At 43.8% G+C, this 21,436-nt stretch overlaps 1 protein-coding gene and 1 pseudogene across 2 annotated transcripts; both read left to right on the forward strand.

Annotated features, from left to right (window-relative positions):
• Positions 1-472: 472 nt before the first annotated feature.
• On the forward strand, positions 473-14,328 carry chrna5 (cholinergic receptor, nicotinic, alpha 5; the record flags this gene model as incomplete). The annotated part of the gene is made up of 7 exons (XM_083653294.1): positions 473-557; positions 7,176-7,327; positions 9,525-9,569; positions 10,770-10,879; positions 11,256-11,433; positions 11,708-12,427; positions 14,161-14,328. 7 exons carry the CDS (start codon positions 473-475, stop codon positions 14,326-14,328), a joined length of 1,458 nt encoding a protein of 485 aa, XP_083509420.1.
• Positions 14,329-17,998: 3,670 nt separating this feature from the next.
• LOC310791638 (UDP-glucuronosyltransferase 2A3 pseudogene) lies at positions 17,999-19,531 on the forward strand (annotated as a pseudogene). The gene has a single exon. The product of its transcript is annotated as a UDP-glucuronosyltransferase 2A3 pseudogene (transcript).
• The last annotated feature ends 1,905 nt before the right edge of the window (positions 19,532-21,436 follow it).

Below are 21,436 nucleotides of genomic sequence, written 5' to 3' on the forward strand. Positions count from 1 at the left end.
AGGTGAACACATGCAGACATTAGGTGCATGCTTGTATGTGATGCATGCATGTCATCATGATCCTGCATTGTGTGTCAGGTTAGTAAGGTGAGGAAGATGTATGTATTCTTGTGCAGAATGTTGTCTGGAGAAGGTGTGAGATGAAACGTCCATTCAAATGTGTGCTTGTTTTTGCATGTGTGTGTTTGTTGACACCACTTTGTTAGTGAGTATTCCTCCTACAATGTTTTTTGCTACATGCTACACAGCCCATTTACTGACATTCACAACATTATGCTATTTGTTGGATGCTTTTATGCAAAGTGGCTTGAGGAACCTTCAGCCCGAGGCAGTGCTCTACCAACTGAGCTATTATATGCTTTTTCCTGATGTACACAATGGCATGGACGTTATGCTTCTGGATTTTTTAGGTTCCAGTTGTGTGATGCCCGAGGGACCCACTGTGTGGATCTGGTGCCACCTCTGATATATCATGCTGAGAGCAGGAGGGGCAGCCACCTCTCTTGCCGTGCTGCTGCCATTGCTGTGTTGCTGCTGCCACCTGTGCCACTCACTGCGTAAGTTCTCCTCCAGTACCACCTGGACTTGCCTCATCCAACTGACACAATGCATCCTACCACCTGCACCTGCCTCATCCAACTGACACAATGCATCCTACCACCTGCACCTGCATCATCCAACTGACACAATGCATCCTACCACCTGCACCTGCCTCATCCAACTGACACAATGCATCCTACCACCTGCACCTGCATCATCCCACTGACACAATGCATCCTACCACCTGCACCTGCCTCATCCAACTGACACAATGCATCCTACCACCTGCACCTGCCTCATCCAACTGACACAATGTATCCTACCACCTGCACCTGCCTCATCCAACTGACACAATGCATCCTACCACCTGCACCTGCCTCATCCAACTGACACAATGCATCCTACCACCTGCACCTGCCTCATCCAACTGACACAATGTATCCTACCACCTGCACCTGCCTCATCCAACTGACACAATGTATCCTACCACCTGCACCTGCCTCATCCAACTGACACAATGTATCCTACCACCTGCACCTGCCTCATCCAACTGACACAATGTATCCTACCACCTGCACCTGCCTCATCCAACTGACACAATGTATCCTACCATCTGCACCTGCCTCATCCAACTGACACAATGCATCCTACCACCTGCACCTGCCTCATCCAACTGACACAATGTATCCTACCATCTGCACCTGCCTCATCCAACTGACACAATGCATCCTACCACCTGCACCTGCCTCATCCAACTGACACAATGCATCCTACCACCTGCACCTGCCTCATCCAACTGACACAATGTATCCTACCACCTGCACCTGCCTCATCCAACTGACACAATGTATCCTACCACCTGCACCTGCCTCATCCAACTGACACAATGTATCCTACCACCTGCACCTGCCTCATCCAACTGACACAATGTATCCTACCACCTGCACCTGCCTCATCCAACTGACACAATGTATCCTACCACCTGCACCTGCCTCATCCAACTGACACAATGTATCCTACCACCTGCACCTGCCTCATCCAACTGACATAATGTATCCTACCATCTGCACCTGCCTCATCCAACTGACACAATGCATCCTACCACCTGCACCTGCCTCATCCAACTGACACAATGCATCCTACCACCTGCACCTGCCTCATCCAGCTGACACAATGTATCCTACCACCTGCACCTGCCTCATCCAACTGACACAATGCATCCTACCACCTGCACCTGCCTCATCCAACTGACACAATGTATCCTACCACCTGCACCTGCCTCATCCAACTGACACAATGCATCCTACCACCTGCACCTGCCTCATCCAACTGACACAATGCATCCTACCACCTGCACCTGCCTCATCCAACTGACACAATGTATCCTACCATCTGCACCTGCCTCATCCAACTGACACAATGTATCCTACCACCTGCACCTGCCTCATCCAACTGACACAATGTATCCTACCACCTGCACCTGCCTCATCCAACTGACACAATGTATCCTACCACCTGGACCTGCCTCATCCAACTGACACAATGTATCCTACCACCTGGACCTGCCTCATCCAACTGACACAATGTATCCTACCACCTGCACCTGCCTCATCCAACTGACACAATGTATCCTACCACCTGGACCTGCCTCATCCAACTGACACAATGCAATACAATAGGCACTGTCTGTGTGATGGATGAGGGATTAAGCTGGACACTCGCAGAATGAGAGCCAGAGCAAGTGGGCTTGGCAGATGGACAGGGAATAGATTAGCCTGGTAAACCAGCCGGTCACCTGAACTCACATTTCATTTCGTTCTTCGCTTCCGTCTGGCCCCAAGCTTTCACACGCTGTCTGCAGTGGGTGGAAGTTGGGCGCGTGTATTTGCCTTGACGGACAACTCCTTCAGCCAATCAGCGTTGGATCCAGTCAAACCCAAATCCACTCGGGAGAACGGCAAAAACATGTTTTCCGCCGAGAATCTCTCCGGTTGCGGCGATACTCCTGTACTTGTTTAATTGTTGTTATTGAGTCTATTTCTGCAATAACTGCACTTTATGGCTGTTTCAACTAGACAAACGCTGACATTACTCTTTAAGGGCAAGGACAGGCAAGGAGGCGGCCATTACTGTTTTGCTAGTGGCGTTCCTGATTGGCCGGTCACGATGTCAACTACGAGGCGGGTCTGTGTTTGGCTCATCCGCTTTGCAGTTTCTGCTAGGATCCCACCCGGGGCATGGGGCCAGACCGAAACGACGCACGAAATGAAATGTGAGTTCACCAGGCTAGCAATAGATAGCTCACCAGTTCAAAACAGACAGTTAGTGCAGGTCCAGCAAAGAATAGCACCATGTTAGCATTGTAGTCATGCAAAACTGTGCTGCATGAAAGTACTACAATGGAGCTCAATATTCAGTATTCAACAACTACAATATTCAGCCATTGAAGGAACAACACTGATTTCTAGTCCATGAGTGAAAGACCACTCAAAAGTCTCAACAGAGCAGCTCTAACCCACCAACCAAATGTCTTACTGACAGGTGATGAGGAGGAGACAAAACCTGGAGCTTCTCCATTAGAAATGAATGGGAGAATTGGAGTTTGTTAGAGACTTCCCTCGAGAGCACTTGTGTGGGTTTGCTGGCATGTAAGACACAATAGCTAGTGACATGGCCTGGCAACAATAGCAGATACCAATTATAATAATATAATATAATGATAATTATATTAATAATAATATGACACTTTGAACCACTGGATGGCATCAAACCCACAACAATATGTGCAACAATATGTGGCCGGCTACACTGTAGGAGACCGTAAACAAGTGTTGTCTCATGTGTCGTTGAAAAAGTACGAATGAGTAAATTAAATCAATAATTTCATGTTATTTATTCAGCACTAGTACTCTATTTAAAGAAAACACATCACTTAAAAACACTGTTAATACAACTATTGATACATTCAACTATTGATGCATTCAACTATTGATACATTCAACTATTCCTACCATTCCTGGCTCCATGTTGTTGTTTGGGGGTGTATATTTCTTATTCCTGTGGATAAGATATTTCCAGCATTTAATAGGGGGGGTATGGGGGCTTCTTTCTCTAGAGACTCTCCATTTTGCACCAGTGCTCATAATCACACAGGAAGAAATGCATCATAGATAGAAGAGGATGTCAGAGACACTGAGCGAGCTCCACAATAGACCAGAATGCACTGCAGCCACAAGGCATGTTGTTGTGAGTAAGGGGCATGACTCACACTTGTTCTCAAATGGGGAAAAACCTCCTCTCCTGCTGTTACCATCCCTGATGGTGTTGCTCTCTACTCCTACACCTACAACTGGTTGGATGCAACAGGTCCAGGCAGCTTCTCTGGGGATGGCGGGTGAAAGTCATTCTGGGAAAGGGGACAACAGAAAGGTAGCTAACAATACAAAATAAGAACATCAGAGATTGATGTAACAGTGAATCCAAATGTGGAATTTCCCTTTAAGACTAATAAGGCATTTTAACCTGTTGCAATCTTGGTCTTGTATTTTAATAAAATGTGAGTTTATTTCAGATACGTAGCTGCGAGACTCCCGAAAACAGATGAAGTTGAATTGTGAATTATTATTTTTGATTGTGACCGAGGCTCGCGTTGGAGGCCAAACCTCAGATTGTGCAGTGTGCATTCCAGTCAGACAGGATGCTGGTGGTTAGTGGGAGAGAAGCCGGAGAAGATGATGAATCTGCTGATCACACAGTCATTGATTGAGGCCGTTCCAGCGTAATTTCTATTGATCGGCGAGCACATGGCGTTAGTGTTTGTTGCCTCTGTCGTCCCCAAGGTGGATTTCTCCAAACATTCTCCACCCTTAAAGACGCTCGTAGCCATGGTGGGGAATGGTTTAACGAGCGGGCTGGAGGAACTGGTGCAGCATTCAAAATGTCTGCAATATTTCTCCAAAACTACAAAACTCTGCTTCAGTCAAACAATGAAGCCTGTCTGCTCTCATTTTTTATCGGTGGTATTTCTGTGTGAAACAGTGGATGTTACATCCTGAAGTCTTAACGGGCTGTTTTGAATGCTAAACTGATGTTACATCCTGAAGTCTTAACGGGCTGTTTTGAATGCTAAACTGATGTTACATCCTGAAGTCTTAACGGCCTGTTTTAAACGCTAAACTGCAGGTCTGTCACTTGGTCACTGCATGTTTTATTGAATGATCCCTGCCTGCATTGATCAGCGGAGGATCTCTATTATTCAGAGCATCAGGGAACAGCCCACTGTCTCTATGACTCATATCTGAGCTACACTGAGTTGAGTATTGAAAATACTGGAAAAACCTGCTCTTTAAATTCAATAGACCGATCACATGTACCCAAATAAAACCTACAACATGTTACTGATTTCAAGATCAATGAAATCAGTAACATGTTACTGATTCCTCGCCCCCCCCCCATCATGATGGGTTAGAGGGGTTCCCAAAGTTAGGATCCCGCGGCCCACTTTCAAATCTGAAAATCTTCCAGGGTCCACCCAACCCTTTAATCACAACTCTGATCAACACACGAGACTAAGATGATGTATTTCGCGAAATGTTTTTTTTTATATTATATTTTTTTTATTTCATTAACAGAGCATGTGAACTTGGGCATAAGGGAAATTAATAATTCATCCACATACAAAAACATTTCGGCAAAATACCCAAAAGCAGATTGCCAACATTTTCTTCCCCCTTACTCATCAGAAGTATTTGCATGCATAACACATCTGTTGAGAGAAAATGTGATGAGCAACAACAAGAAATGAATCCACAAGCTGCTATTTAGGCTGTGAAAAATCCTATCTTATCTGTAAAGGGGAGACTCGTGGGTACCCATTGGACCAATTTTCATTCAGATAAATTGAGCTGAGAGGTCAAGGAACCTCTTTGAAATAGTTTTCCCTCACCCAAATTGAACCTATGTTTGGAACGTTATTTAGCCCCCTGGCCAACAAGCTAGCTATTATGCTTGGTACCAATGATGCCTTAGGTCTTCTAGGTTCTTCTGATAACAGCATCTCCACTGTAGCTTTAAAAATGACCCTGCTACAGCCATCTGATTACTTGCGAAAATCGGGAGTGTTGGCATAACACAATAATAACCAAATGATGTAAACGCATGCATGACTGAGGATTAGTGAGTTCCTGAGGAAATGAAGCAGCAAATAGAACCCTGTCATCTCTGTGTAGTGGTGCACATAGAACCCTATCTTCTCTGTGTAGTGGTGCAAATAGAACCCTGTCTTCTCTGTGTAGTGGTGCAAATAGAACCCTGTCTTCTCTGTGTAGTGGTGCAAATAGAACCCTGTCATCTCTGTGTAGTGGTGCAAATATAACCCTGTCTTCTCTTTGTAGTGGTGCAAATAGAAGCCTGTCATTTCTGTGTAGTGGTGCAAATAGAACCCTGTCATCTCTGTGTAGTGGTGCAAATAGAACCCCGTCATCTCTGTGTAGTGGTGCAAATAGAAGCCTGTCATTTCTGTGTAGTGGTGCAAATATAACCCTGTCATCTCTGTGTAGTGGTGCAAATAGAACCCTGTCTTCTCTGTGTAGTGGTGCAAAGAGCACCCTGTCTTCTCTGTGTAGTGGTGCAAATATAACCCTGTCTTCTCTGTGTAGTGGTGCAAATAGAACCCTGTCTTCTCTGTGTAGTGGTGCAAATAGAACCCTGTCTTTCTGTGTAGTGGTGCGAATAGAACCCTATCTTCTTTGTGTAGTGGTGCAAATATAACCCTGTCATCTCTGTGTAGTGGTGCAAATAGAACCCTGTCTTCTCTGTGTAGTGGTGCAAATAGAACCCTGACTTCTCTGTGTAGTGGTGCGAATAGAACCCCGTCATCTCTGTGTAGTGGTGCAAATATAACCCTGTCTTCTCTGTGTAGTGGTGCAAATAGAACCCTGTCTTCTCTGTGTAGTGGTGCAAATAGAACCCTGTCATCTCTGTGTAGTGGTGCAAATATAACCCTGTCATCTCTGTGTAGTGGTGCAAATAGAACCCTGTCATCTCTGTGTAGTGGTGCAAATAGAACCCTGTCATCTCTGTGTAGTGGTGCAAATAGAACCCTGTCATCTCTGTGTAGTGGTGCAAATAGAACCCTGTCATCTCTGTGTAGTGGTGCAAATAGAACCCTGTCTTCTCTGTGTAGTGGTGCAAACCTGGAGCATATTGCTGAAACTGCGTAGAGTTGTATAGCAGACAGTTGTTAAATATTGATTTCCCAGCTCTCCTCCATATAATGGTTGAATTTCAAATTCAATGCATATATTCAGCGTGTGTTTGGGTTAACCAGCCTGTAGGTTTCTTCAACACATTACTGTGGTCAGGCCAGGGACGACTGCTGCACTGCTGGAGAGCACTGCTATTGATGGAGGTATTAACAAAGCTCCAGGCAGCACCAGGAACTATGAATCAAAGGTCTCTGCTGAACAAGCTCAATGTTGTTGTTACAAGTTTAATAGTATCTGTATTTCCACACCTCACGAGGGATCTCAATACTCTCCTCCTATGCCAAAACATAACTGCTGAACACGCTCGCTGTGTTGTTGCAACTTACACGTTTAATAGAAGCCTATCTGTATTTCCACACTTCTCTATAGGGATCCCAAAACTCTCCTCCTATGCAAAAGCAGAGGACAAGCTGTTAAAATACCTCTTCAGAAACTACCAGAAATGGGTTCGTCCAGTGGAATACCTAAATGAGACGGTCCGCGTGAAATTTGGTCTGGCCATCTCGCAGCTGGTTGATGTGGTAAGTTTAGAAAGGCATTGATTATTGATGGATTATCAGTGTGTTTCAGATAACACTGTATGTTGCATGGGAGCTGCAAAAGCAAAATACTTGAAATCACAATTTCACAAATACACAGTTACAGATGTAACCATGGAGATTGCTGGCTGCTTAGATGAGACATGTTCATTATATTATGCGTGTGTGTAATTGAGGTGTGAATGTGTGTGTGCGTGTGTGTGTGTGTGTGTAATTGAGGTGTGTGTGTGTGTGTGTGTGTGCGCGCGTGCGTGTCAGGGGCGTATGCAGAAATTGAATTATAGGTGGGCCTGGATCAAATTGGGTGGGCCTGGATAGGAAGGGGTGCAGATGCCCGGCCAAAGGCCGGGCCCACTCGGGTGGCCGGCCGAAGGCCGGCCGCCCGAAAAATTTGACGTGTTATTTTACTAAAAATAATGCATTTGACCATCATTTCAAGTAGAATGATACCACCCAAGCAAGAATATTTCAAGTGTTTCAAGTGCTTTACTGAAATATTTGGACCATATAATGATAATACAATTATCTCAACCTTAAAAGGTTACATATAGGTGCCAAATGTTGCATACATGAATGCTTATACTTGTGTGTATACTGTTACTTTATACAGAAATTAGAACCACTGATCCATATACTGCTGTGAGTTTAAAAAATAACAACACTGAGGCTGCTTCAAGTTTGAACAAGACGCCCTCTGGTTTATTTATCCACAGAGAGAACAAAATTCCTAGATGTCATGAAGTTGTCATGCATTAGACTCTGGAGATGATGTGCCCTGCGTTTTTACAAAAGTAACAAAACCATTGGCTAGCAATGCAGCAGCAAGTTTGCCTCTAGAAAACAACCAATTAAATTTTTTTTTTTTTTTTTTTTTTTTTTTTTTTTTTTTTTTTGGGTGGGCCAGGGCAAGAAGTGGGTGGGCGTGTGCCTACCCAGGCCCACCCGTAGATACGCCCCTGGTGCGTGTGCGTGTGTAATTGAGGTGTGAATGTGTGTGAGTGCATCAGTGAGTGCGTTTACATGCACACAATAAACTGATAACTGTGAATAATCAGTTTATGGCAATAATCTGATTTCTGCGTTTACATGCACTTTAATAATCCGACAATAGGAGAAACCCGGGTTTACATGATTCAGTCAATTAGTCGGATTTCTCTCCAGAAAGGCACCATTAATTCCGGAAAAAAACAACAGAATATAGCTGCAAAATGCAAAATCACATTTTCCTAATTTATTTGTCCAGCGCAAAGGATGGTTTAGGTGAAAATTAGGTTGTGTATCTCGTCTACTTTACTAAAATTGGAATAGGCGTCGCTTTGGAAGTGCATCTGTCAATAATATTTCCAACTTTACCGAGCACAGAGCACAGAGGCAGGCAGGTGAGGTGACTTAAGCACGTCAAATGTTCATGACCCACAACGTGTGTTGAATTGAAATACTGTAGCCTACCTGTCAGAAAACGGACAGAATTTGTCACGGATTTTAACGTTATGTGTGTGTTGTGTTTTGAACGACTCTGTTGTCTGTAGGCTACGTCATTCTATTTGCAATCCGAGACAAATATTCGTCCCCTCCTGTAGAATATCCACATTTCAACATAGTGCAGTGCAGCAGCGGTGCCGTTACAGGGACACCGGCTCTGTGCGGGAAGAGAGAGCAGAGCTCCCCGCTCCGCTCAGCCAGGGGCTCCGTGCTGTCATCTCACCAAGCCGGCTGTGGTGCGCTGTGGCCGGGGGAGAGACCGGCATGCCGGTGAGAGAACCGGGAGGAGAGCCGAGGGGCCAGTGAGTGCAGCGCGTCTCTCCCTGCCTCACGCGCTCCTGTGCTTCTCTCTCCTGCAAGTCGTACATGCGCAGATATATAAACCCGAAAGAAACCCGGTTATGCTGGATACATGCAGAGAGAAGACCGATTATTGCCCAGAAACCTAGGTGTGTTTATCGGTTTATTCATAACCCGTTTATGACCATAAACGGATAAAGCTTATCGGTTTATGCTGTTTACATGACCATTTGAATAATCAGGTAACTCAGAAATCCGCTAATAAACAGTTTATTGGTGTGCATGTAAACGCACTCAATGTAAAGCAGGGTGCTACTGAAAGCCGTCTCTATAGATGAATGCCATAACAACTGTTTCAAGTTTTTATTGTTTTATTAAAATTGTTTCTCCATCCTAGAATGAAAAAAGCCAGTTCATGACAACAAATGTGTGGATGAAACAGGCAAGTATACGTACTTTTCAATACTAGATTATAACTGTGGGAGAATATACACACACACACACACACACACACACACACACACACACACACACACACACACACACACACACACACACACACACGCACACAGGGAAACAATTAATTGTCAGTGCTATGTCACGGCTATGGAGATCTGGCCTGCGTGTCATTTAGAGGGACAGCCAGTCAGCCACTGTCCCATCTCATCTCCCTTTTGAATCTGCTCTGGTGACACGTCACTGACACTTCTCATCTATTTGTCTCCGTTGGGACGGTCACCCTGCCCTGTGCCCACGCACCTGCCTCCACCTGTCACCCCCCCCCCCCACCCTTCCCCTGCCATGTGCCCACGCACCCGCCTCCACCTGTCACCCCCCCCCCCCACCCTTCCCCTGCCCTGTGCCCACGCACCCGCCTCCACCTGTCACCCCCCCCCCCCCCACCCTTCCCCCCCCCCTGTGCCCACGCACCCGCCTCCACCTGTCACCCCCCCCACACCCTCACCCCTGTCAGTCTTATTCATGGTCCTGGGTGTCCTGTGTGCCAGCAGGCAGTCAACCAATTATCCCTACAGCACGAGGTCAGCTGGTGCTGATGAATGACATCATACAGATAAGGAGATGGAAGGCCAGCGGTCACCATGGTAACATATATCTATCACAGCTGTAGACTAAGAACAATGTCAGGATCCCCCCCCCCCCCCTCATTGTTTCTTAGCTCCTGCATTTGCTGTTCAAGTTACTCAGCTCACGTTTGTTCTTTGATAACACAGAGCAAAAATAAACAGCCCCGCCCACATGATTTGCTATCAAGGTACTCGCCATCTACGACTTCTACATCATATTTCCCAAGCCTTTGTAAGTCTAGCGACATACAGTAAGTTAATAAAAAATAAAAATAAAAATAAAAATAAAAATAAAAATAAAAATAAAAATAAAAATAAAATAATAAATAAAAATAATAACAATAAAAATATGTAGGTTGATTGTAGGTTAGTAGTCTAATGCTCTAACAGAGTAAATGTTAATACCGGTATACTGTATTTGCCTGCACACTATGGCACTGTCTAAGAGAAAAAAGAAAGACACATGAGGTGCTATAGGGAACTTATTGCACACAAACATCAATAATATTCCGATGTAGAGCTGACAGCGATGAATTTCTGTTTTTTCCTCGATGTAGGAATGGCTTGACATGAAGCTTAGGTGGAACCCTGATGACTACCTGGGCATCACAACTATCCGAGTCCCATCTAACACCATCTGGCTCCCTGACATTGTACTGTATGATAAGTATGTGTCATGATGTATGAAAATTAACTGCTATGCATGTTATGCTTTTTCATTATTGACACAAAAGGTATTTGAAAGTTACTTATGACCATACTTATGTTAGTTTTACTGTACACTAAGCCTCCTCAAAATACTTATTCTAGAGTGATACTAAGTCAATCTGAAAATTGTAAATGTATAGCGAAACCAAGCATTTCTCAATATACTCTATGTTAAAAGAACCTTAAAATAAAAAAGCAACATTGCACAAGACCTAAAGACACAGTTGTGTAGCAGCTACAACAACGATTATCATAAAAGCTATTTATAGCCATGAGCAAAAACCATGAGCAATGCTTCCATGTTGTAGATCAAGTCATGTGATCTTATCCCACAGTGCAGATGGCTGTTTTGAAGGTACTGTCACCAAGGCTGTTGTTAAGCATGAAGGTACCATATCATGGACGCCGCCGGCCAATTACAAGTCAGCCTGCACCATTGATGTCACCTTCTTCCCCTTTGACCTCCAGAACTGCTCCATGAAGTTTGGCTCGTGGACCTACGATGGCTCGCAGGTGAGTTCACACTGGTCACTATAGATGTGAATCCAGCTAAGAGCCATGATCACTTATTGATTTCGTGAATTGATTTAATTTATTCATGAAAGGGGGAAATGTAGATGAAGGGGAGGTGACAGACAGTTTAAAAAAAATACTTTTTAAGCCTTGAGAAAAGTAATGCTTACCAAGTGAGTGTAATAACATTACTCTCATATCTACTGGATGCTTTGTCGCCCACCCTACATACAGGCATAATGACTGACATGATTTTCCCCTCTGGATTGAACAGGTGGACATCCTCCTGGAAGACTTCCACGTGGACAAGCGGGACTATTTTGATAACGGTGAATGGGAGATAGTGAAGGCCACGGGAAGCCGTGGTCTGAGGACGGACGGCAGCTCTTCCTATCCCACCATCACCTACTCCTTCATCATCCGCAGGCTGCCGCTCTTCTACACCCTCTTCCTCATCATCCCCTGCATTGGCCTGTCCTTCCTCACTATCCTCGTCTTCTATTTGCCCTCCAACGGCGGCGAGAAGATCTCCCTCTGCACCTCGGTTCTGGTGTCCCTCACCGTCTTCCTGCTGGTCATCGAGGAGATCATCCCGTCCTCCTCAAAGGTCATCCCTCTCATCGGGGAGTACCTGGTCTTCACCATGATCTTCGTCACGCTCTCCATCATCATCACCGTCTTTGCCATCAACATCCACCACCGCTCGTCCTCGACGCATCACGGCATGGCGCCCTGGGTGAGGAGGATCTTCTTGCATCGGTTGCCAAAGCTCCTGTGTATGCGCAGCCATGTGGACCGTTACGCCACAGCTGGAGTGACCAAGGCGGGACTGGCAGCGAGAGGGGGAGTGGGAGGAGTGCTAGGACTGGGTACGATGAAGGGTTCAGCACCAGAGAGGGCCCCTCTCCTCTTCACCCGCCACAACCTGCAGTCAGCTTTGGACTCTATTCGCTACATCACCATGCATGTGGTTAAAGAGAACGAGGTCAGAGAGGTGAGTACGTTGGCTTTACTGTGTTTGTATATATATTATATATATATATTATATTATATATATATAATATATAATATATATTATATTATATATTGTATATATCCATAAGTAGTAATAACTGTCTAGCAGTAAAGTAAGTAAATGTTATTTGTATAGCACTTCTCACAGAGAAGACTCACAAAGTGCTTCACAGGATTAAAGTGAGGTCTCCAGACCAAATTTCAAGCAGAAGGCCACACATGCATAACCTGATCACCCCGCGACGTCAACGTCAGTCAAGTTCTAGTATGACGTCTGCAATGATGTCAGATATGACATCAGTTCATTCTCGTATATATAGCAAGGGTCACCTCTCTCTCTCTGGCCGATGATAGCAGCAGCTACCTTCACGGCAGTCCATCTCCCCTGAAGCCGTCCTCTGAAGCGTCGTTTTGCCCCACCCACCTCCCCACTCCACCACCAACGAGTATTGACTCCTGTAGGATCCCCCACGGGGGGGGGGGGGGGGGGGGGGGGGGGATCCCCTATCCTAGCCTATGCAGATGCCCTCCTCTCGACTCAAGAGGAGCGCCACTGTCCAATGGAGTCATGCGCCAAAGTATTTGCCATGCATGCCGATTGCTAAATAAAGTTTGTTAAATCCTACCAACTGGCCTCTCATGATTGAAATAAAAAACAATCAATCAATTAATACAGGTAACAGTAAAATACAAAAGACACAGGACTACAGGAACATACAACTAAAGAGGCTAGACAAACGTCTGTCTAAACAGAAGCGTTTTTAGCTGCTGTTTAAAAATGTCTACAGAGGCCGCAGCTCTGAGGTCGTGAGGAAGAGCGTTCCACAACCTAGGAGCTACAGACTCAAAAGCTCGGTCACCTTTGGTTTTGAGCCTGGTTGGTGCGGTGGACAACTAATAGGCTCTGGTCAGCAGACCTCAGTGACCTGCTGGGAACGTGAGAGTGGAGCAGATCACGCAGATATGCAGGTGCTTGACCATGCAGGGCTCTATAAGTGAGCAGAAGAACTTTGAACTGGATCCTGAGAGTAACTGGCAGCCAGTGTAAGGAGGCCAAGACTGGAGTAATGTGACAGTATTTACTCAACCTGGTCAGTAACCTGGCCACGGCATTTTAGATCAGTTGGATGGCGGTCCAGAGAAGATTTAGCAAGGCCCGTAAAAAGAGAATTACAATAATCCAGCCTCGACGAAACAAAAGCATGAATGAGCATTTCCAGCTCAGAGATACAACAGACCTGAGCTTTGCAATGTTTCTAAGATGGAAAAAACATGTACGGGACAGAGACTTGATGTGCTTGTCAAAAAGATAACAGCAAGGTTTCTCATGTTAGAGCGTACATTAGGATTTAGTGGTGGAATGCACCCATCCCTCCCTGTAATTACCTCAACATGTCTGAAGAGTTGAGGCTATGACAAGGATCAGTATAGTTCACAAACATAACACCACTTTTTCAGGTATTTCTGGATCAATTTCCCCCTGCTGGTTGGAATCAGCAATTTCCCCCTACTGGTTGGAATGTGCAATATAGAGCTGGAAAATGATACCCACAAAAATAGATTTGGTAACTGAATCCACCATAAAACAACCTGCCAGAAGTTGTTTCTGTCCTTAACTATTTAGCATTTATCTAAATCCCAGGATATCACATGGAAGTGCAGGAGTGGAAGTCATAAGGAGTGGAGATTGACATGCGTTTCTTTTTGATACAGGTGGTGCAAGACTGGAAGTTTGTGGCCCAGGTTCTGGACCGGATGTTTCTGTGGGCCTTCCTCCTGGTGTCCATCCTGGGCTCCGCTCTACTCTTCATCCCTGTGATTTACAAATGGGCCAGTATCATTGTCCCCAAGTTACCCAACCATGCAGAGAGTAGCGTCTAAAGGTCAAAGTTCAGCTCACCACAAATAGAGGCGAAGCACATTATGGGCTTACTATTTGTCATATTTGACGTATTGAATGATCATGTTTTAACCCATTGATACCTGATGCAGCATTTGTGTGTGTATCCCTTTAAGACCGCGAACCGCGTCATGCGGTTCGCGGTCTTAAGGGGATACACACACAAATGAGGGATATACACGCAAATGCTGCATCGGGTATCAGTGGGTTAAAAGGGAGTACTCTGATTATCTACAGTCATTCTTTAAACCACAGCTGTGCTAAGGTTCAAGACGCAGAATTTGGGTCCTTGTATGCTGAGTACATCGCAAAGCGAAGCATGTTTTTGATTTGAGAGTTTGAAGATAAGAATGAAAGACACAAAAATGGCAAACAGAATGTATTTTTATCCATATCTCACGAATCAATAAATTTGAATACACTCATATTCCTTACATTTACTTTTGCTGTTATTACGTCAAATGTGAATATTTTCTGGCTTCTTTGACAGTAAACTCATTTGGAAAGGGAGCCCAGAGGACATTAGGCACAGAGATGAGGAAAAACATCCTGCTAGCAGCCTCCAAATCTTGTGAAAGATATAAGTTTATATTCATTGAAATGTGGCGATATCTTTAACAATTCGGCACATAGTACACCATGCAGCATGTATTTGGATATAATCTCAAACTTTAAGAATGGTTCCTTGTTCATTTACTTCTAGTCTCGGCTCCCAGATGTTTGTTTCCCCCCTATCAAAAGTACATGTGTATCGGTGAAAAAGTTTGAATTTTTATTGTGTATGTAAGTGCTGCTTGGTGGATTATCTAGCTACTGGTATATGCCGAATTTACCACGAGACACTAACAATAGGTGCAAAATCGTAAGCTGTGTTCTATCGATATCTATATTTACCAATAATCAGTAACACATTAAATTGCCATATTTTTAACGGAGCTTGGCGCAATAACCTCTCCATCCATGCAAGACAAGGTGCGTATCGGTGTTAAATGCATCCGTCTGTTCAATAAGACAGAAGAGCAAACGTCCAAGCACCTTCAAATCTCCACAAACATGGATTGAAAGGTGGGGATCTGTAACGTCACATTGAGTACACACATATAGGGGAATAGAGATGAGGGGGAGAGTTTGACAAGGCTACACTTCTATTTATTTTCCCTTTTAGGCTCACATTCGGCTTCTTGCATTCGGCTTCTTGCACAGCATTTCATCAACTGCTTCTGCCTGCAGTCCAGTGCAGGGTGGGGATTTCTTCATTTTAGGGGCGTGGCCATCTGGCCTTCGATGTCACATTTCTTTTAGGGCACAAGGTCACATGCCAGGGCATAAAGGCCTATTGTCTATTGACATCGTGAAGAGCGCTTTTTCTGAAATGTGTCTTAAAATGAGCCAATGACACATGCTTTGCATAGGACAGCTACATTAAACTGAGACTACTGATGCTTTTAAAGCAACTGACAGTAGCAGGCTGGTAGCAGGACACTGCCAAGGTGGCCTTAGAGATCTCAGGGCATCACGGCCAGAGGAAGGGGCAACGGAGTCCATGGCCTCGATGGCCTCCGTGTCGTTCCCACCCTGGTCCAGTGGTCTCTGGTCTACTTTTGCTCCCTGACTTCCCCCACTAGTAACAAAACAGGGCACACAGACAGTCATACTTAATATGACATGTGCTTCTATTTGGACTACAGACAGACACTACCTGTTTGACAAAGAAGTGTAAATTGTACTATTGCCACACGTTTCATTCAAATAAGCCAAAGTCTAGAGCTAAAGTTAGCTGAACAGACTCCCTCAAGTCTTACAGTGCAGAGCAATGTGGTCTGGGTTCAACAGCTACATCCTGTGAGAGGAAATGAAATACGGTTGAAAGTAAGTGAAGCAACCGAGAGGAGTACCATTGGACCAAGATGGATATCCAGCAGGGGGTGACATAGGAGTGAGTGAGAAAAGGATCAAATATTGGTGGTTAAGACTGAATAATGACATCACAACTGTTAATTTAAAATGAGTCATTCCTCTAAACCTGGCTTCAAATGCTCCAAATTGCAATTTAATAATTACATTGAAATGTTTTTCTTCCCCTAGAGTGAAACTATTTTTCTTCTTTCTTTCAAACTGCTCTTGAATACATGCAGCTAACCTGTACTAGCTAATAATTAACATTGTAGAGAATAATCTACTGCTGTAAGTAAGTAGTCAACAGACTTTTCTGCCAACCTCCTCAACAAAGTGGCCACATTGTCTTGAAAGCATGACTGAATGAAGACAAACAAGCTAAAATAAGAGCTTATTCATAATCCATTTATGTGATCTTTCCGGGAATTAAAAGTTAGTATCCAGTTGGATTTACTCGGATATCTAAGGCCATGTTCACATTACAGGCAAATCCGATTTGCTGATAAAGTCATCATTATCTTGATTGGTTTCCCAAATCTGATTTGGGAGTGTGTCCGCACTGCCACAAATCTGATTTTCAAGTCAGATCTGTGCGTTCAGAACTAAACAGCCTATCTGCATGGGTTGCTATGGTAACGGCGTGGGCGTCAGTAAATACGTACGTCGGTGACGTGGTTTTCCTGCGCAGAAGCATTTGATGACTAGTTGCGAGTGACGTTCAAATCAGATTTGGTGGATCTGTGCGTCCGCACTGAAGACACATCAGTCAAAAGCACATTTGAAGCAGATTGGAAACTACCTCCATATGTGGTTTGGGACAAGTGACACAAATCAGACTTGGAGCGTCCAGACTCATAAAACCAATCTGGATAAAGTCATTAATAGGTCACTAAAGTTCACAAATCGGATTTGGCCTCCTAGCCTGAACATGGCCTAAGTGACAGGGAAAATTTAAATCACATTAGCCTTTATTTGTACAATCACTAGTTAATATATGACACATAGTTATTGTACATACATAGACAGACGTCATATAGTCTGTACCGTACATTTGCAGCTCCTCTGTATTTCACACTGCATCACTATGTCCTGTACAGAACCAGAATACCACATAGGTTGTCAGCAGATTCAAATGTGCGTGGAGACAGATGTAATCTGATGTGTGTCCTGGCCTATAAGTATGTTTGACTTTCTGTTCATTGCATTGGAAGCCTGTGTATCCATTCGTGAATATACAAGAGTGCATCTCTTGGCAAAGATCTGTGTTAAATACTTCATTTAAGACGACTTCTTCCTGGCTCCATCTTTTTGATCACAAGTGATTTTTCCTCCAAGTGGTTCACTGTTTACATTTTGGCTGTCAATTTCTATTCTACAACATTAAGGCACTAAGGCCGCACACACAGAGCTGCTTGTGAAAAAGGTAGGTCAAAAAATAATACCTCATTTCATGTTATTGAATTGGTATTTGTTTTAGGACATTACTGGGACAACATACTTATTTAAAATCACATTTTAGACATTTAACTGCTGTTTTCATCGGTTGAGTGTTTCAGTGTCAAGTAGCACAAGGACACTTCAAAATGACACATGATTGTTGCTGGATTGAAACCTGAGAACTGTATTTACATCATGACTTACTACTGTAATGTCAATGTTTTTTATTTGTGTTTTTCAAATTTCAGATTAAAGATGGCCCCACATGGACATTTAAAATCACATCTTCTCTTATCATCTATTCTCTTTATGTCCTGGAGAATTTGTCAAGGAGGCAAGATTTTGATTGTCCCTTCAGAAGGAAGCCACTGGGTGAACATGGACATCTTCATCAAAGCTCTCCACTCTCAGGGACACTCTGTTACAGTGATACGGACGACGAGAAGCTGGTACATCAAAGAAGACTCTCCACACTATGATGCCATCACCATCCCTGTCACTGAAGCCTTTGACCCTGACTTTGTGAACCCCATCATCAGAAAGATCATTGCTATAGAACGGAGAGGGAGCTCACTCATCAACTTTGCAAGCTTACAAGCTGAGATGTTTACTGCACTATATAATGGCCATAGAATGGTGTGTAAAATGGCTACAAACATGTTTCAAGACAAAGACTTGATGAATAGTCTAAAGGAGAGTACGTATGACCTGGTCCTTACCGACCCAGCGTGGGGTGCAGGTATCATGTTGGCTCACTCTCTTCAACTGCCTCTAGTCTATAATGTGCGGTGGGTCACTAGTGGGGAAGGACATTTGGCCATTTCTCCTTCTCCTTTATCTTACATTCCGATGACTGGCTCCGCACTGTCCGACAAAATGACTTTTGTACAGAGAGTCAAAAATCTGATGTTTTACTTCGTCAGGCAAGCTCGGGATCGCTTTCTAATCCGCCCTCAGTATCAAGCTGTTTGTGATGAGTTTTTTGGAAAAGATGTTGACTTTTACGAGCTCCTGCAGGGGGCCGACCTGTGGCTCATGCGAGTTGACTTTGTGTTCGAGTTCCCTCGTCCGACGATGCCTAACGTGATCTATATGGGAGGATTCCAGTGTAAACCTGCTAGTCCTCTTCCTCAAGAATTAGAGGATTTTGTCCAGAGTTCTGGGGAGCATGGGGTCATCATCATGTCTCTGGGGACTATGGTCAGTGAACTTCCTGCTGACATAACACATGAGATAGCTGCAGCTTTTGCCAGATTACCTCAGAAGGTCATCTGGAGGCATCTAGGTGACAGACCGCCCACTTTGGGCAACAACACTTTACTAGTTGACTGGATGCCACAGAACGACCTTCTAGGACATCCTAAGATACGGCTGTTTGTGGCTCATGGAGGAACTAACGGAGTCCAAGAAGCCATGTATCACGGGGTTCCAGTTGTGGGTCTACCTTTGTTTTTCGACCAGTTTGACAACCTCCTGCGTCTGGAAGAGAGAGGAGCAGCTAAGATGTTAACTTTAGCCACAGTGGACGAAGACAACAACTTCCTGGAGGCCTTACAGGAGGTCCTCCATGAGCCCTCCTACAGGGAGAACATGCAGAGGCTCTCCAGGCTGCACAGAGATCAGCCAATGAAGCCACTGGACCACGCCCTCTTCTGGATCCAGTTTGTCATGAGACACAAAGGTGCTGCTCACCTGCGTACAGAGTCCTACAGAATGCCTTGGTATTCCTACCACTCTGTAGATGTGATTGTGTTCTTGCTGGCAACTGTACTCATTTTGATCCTGCTAGCTTTTGTCTTGATAAGGTTTTGTGTTAGGATGTGTTGTAAACAAAAGATGAAACGTGAGTAAATGCACTAGAGACATAGATTCTCTAGACCAGGGATACTCAACTTGCTTTGCCCGGGGGCCACTTTCGTGAAATGATAGAAGGCCAGGAGCCAGTTAATAAAAATATACATTTTTCTGTAGCGGATTGTAGGTTTTTGGGGTGTCAGCCGGAGTTTAGTCTGACAATGTTGTGCACACTGGATAGTTAGTTAGGTCTGAGTTGACATCACAGCCACATCAGAATGGTGACTTGTATCATTAATGGTAATCACAGAAGTATTATAAAGACGTTTGTTGACGTTTTAACACACAATGTTATGTCTTCATTATGTAATGTTAACGTTAATGTGTTTGTGTCATCTATTTTTCACTCTGATTAGAGCTTTATGTGAAATTCAGCATTTAGCATGTTCGGTTAGCTAGTAGGTAGCTACAATGCTAAATGAACACAGGTTGCTATAGCAACCTATAGCCTGTGTTTGGTTGTGTGAAATGTGACCCTACATGTTCACTGTATTATTGTTTGAATTACTATAATTGAATAAAACATTGAGCAGACTAATTAAATACTGGTTTAATGAGGTAGTTAGTTATAACTTTTACATGTCTTCTTTTCAGGCATGCACTGTAGATATAGTTTAGACTTGGCTGGCTCCTGTTGTACTGTACAGGTTTCTTTTCTAGCTGCTGCATTTTTCAGATTTGTCTTAAGAAATATTTGAAAAGAAAAACAAAAAAACAATGACCAGACACAGTAGACAAGTCCTGCACTTTCTAATGTGGAAGTTTGACTTGTTTATTTAATCTGCATTGTTGGTATACTATTAATCATGTCTATACAGATAGAATAACAAAGATGGGATTTTTGAATGGGTTTTTGGCGCGATGCTTCAAATAAGGTCTCTGGGCAACGCAAGCTTAATCAAACGTGAACCAGTGTTCAGCCGGATAATCTTCACACATGAGGACCACTTTTATGGGGTTTGTAAGCTTTTATGTGCCGTTAAAAGGGTGGCTAGCTAGCAAACGGCTAGATGAGACTACACTGTTGAGTCAACGGGGATATTATATGTCAATAATGTCATCACTTCAAAGGACGAACACGGAAATTCTCTTTCCCTCACCTGGTTCAGCCCGGGGTAATCAGTGCACAGCAGCGCACACATCAACAACACTCCAGGTTGAGTGCTGATGTGACGTGGAAGCCTATGCGACACTGTGTAGTTCTGGATTAGCTTAGCACAAGCTTTTTACTTCTAGGGCTCGCATTTACGCTTCAAAACTCATGAAAGTGGTCCTCATGTGTGAAGTTTATCCGGCTGAACACTGGTTTGCGTTTGATTAAGCTTGTGTTGCCCACAGACCTTATAATTTTTGGTGCGATGTTATGAATATTTCAATTTTAAATATTAAATAGGACATCCATGAAAAAGTAAAAAATCTAAACTTGCACTTGGAATTGGGATGACGGGGCTTTTTAATAAAATATAAAATAAAGAGTGACATGTGTGTATTGTAATGTTACTCTGTCTGTATTTACAAAGTGCTATTCGAAAATGGCTCGGCATCTGAACCGGCACAATTAAAATTCACTAATGTTAAAAAGATAACTATATTCTTTAAATCAATGTATCACTAGATTATTTGTGTGATATTCATAATAAATTCATAACATTAACAGAATGCACCCATATGAGAGTCTACCTAAAGAATTAATTGATTTTTTTTGTATTACTACTAGAAAAGACTAGAATACTGAATCTGATTCACCATTATAAGATTAAACTCGAAAGTCATCACAGAACTGTGAGCCTGGAATGTGCAAATGCCCATCTCAAAGAAGGTGGTTACTCTCATAAAGTGCTAGAAATAAGTAAGTAAGGCTTTATTTATATAGCACCTTTTAAAACACAAGGTTACAAAGTG

Source organism: Poromitra crassiceps (assembly GCF_964638095.1).
Source record: "Poromitra crassiceps genome assembly, chromosome: 16".
In the NCBI taxonomy this organism is placed as follows: domain Eukaryota; kingdom Metazoa; phylum Chordata; class Actinopteri; order Beryciformes; family Melamphaidae; genus Poromitra; species Poromitra crassiceps.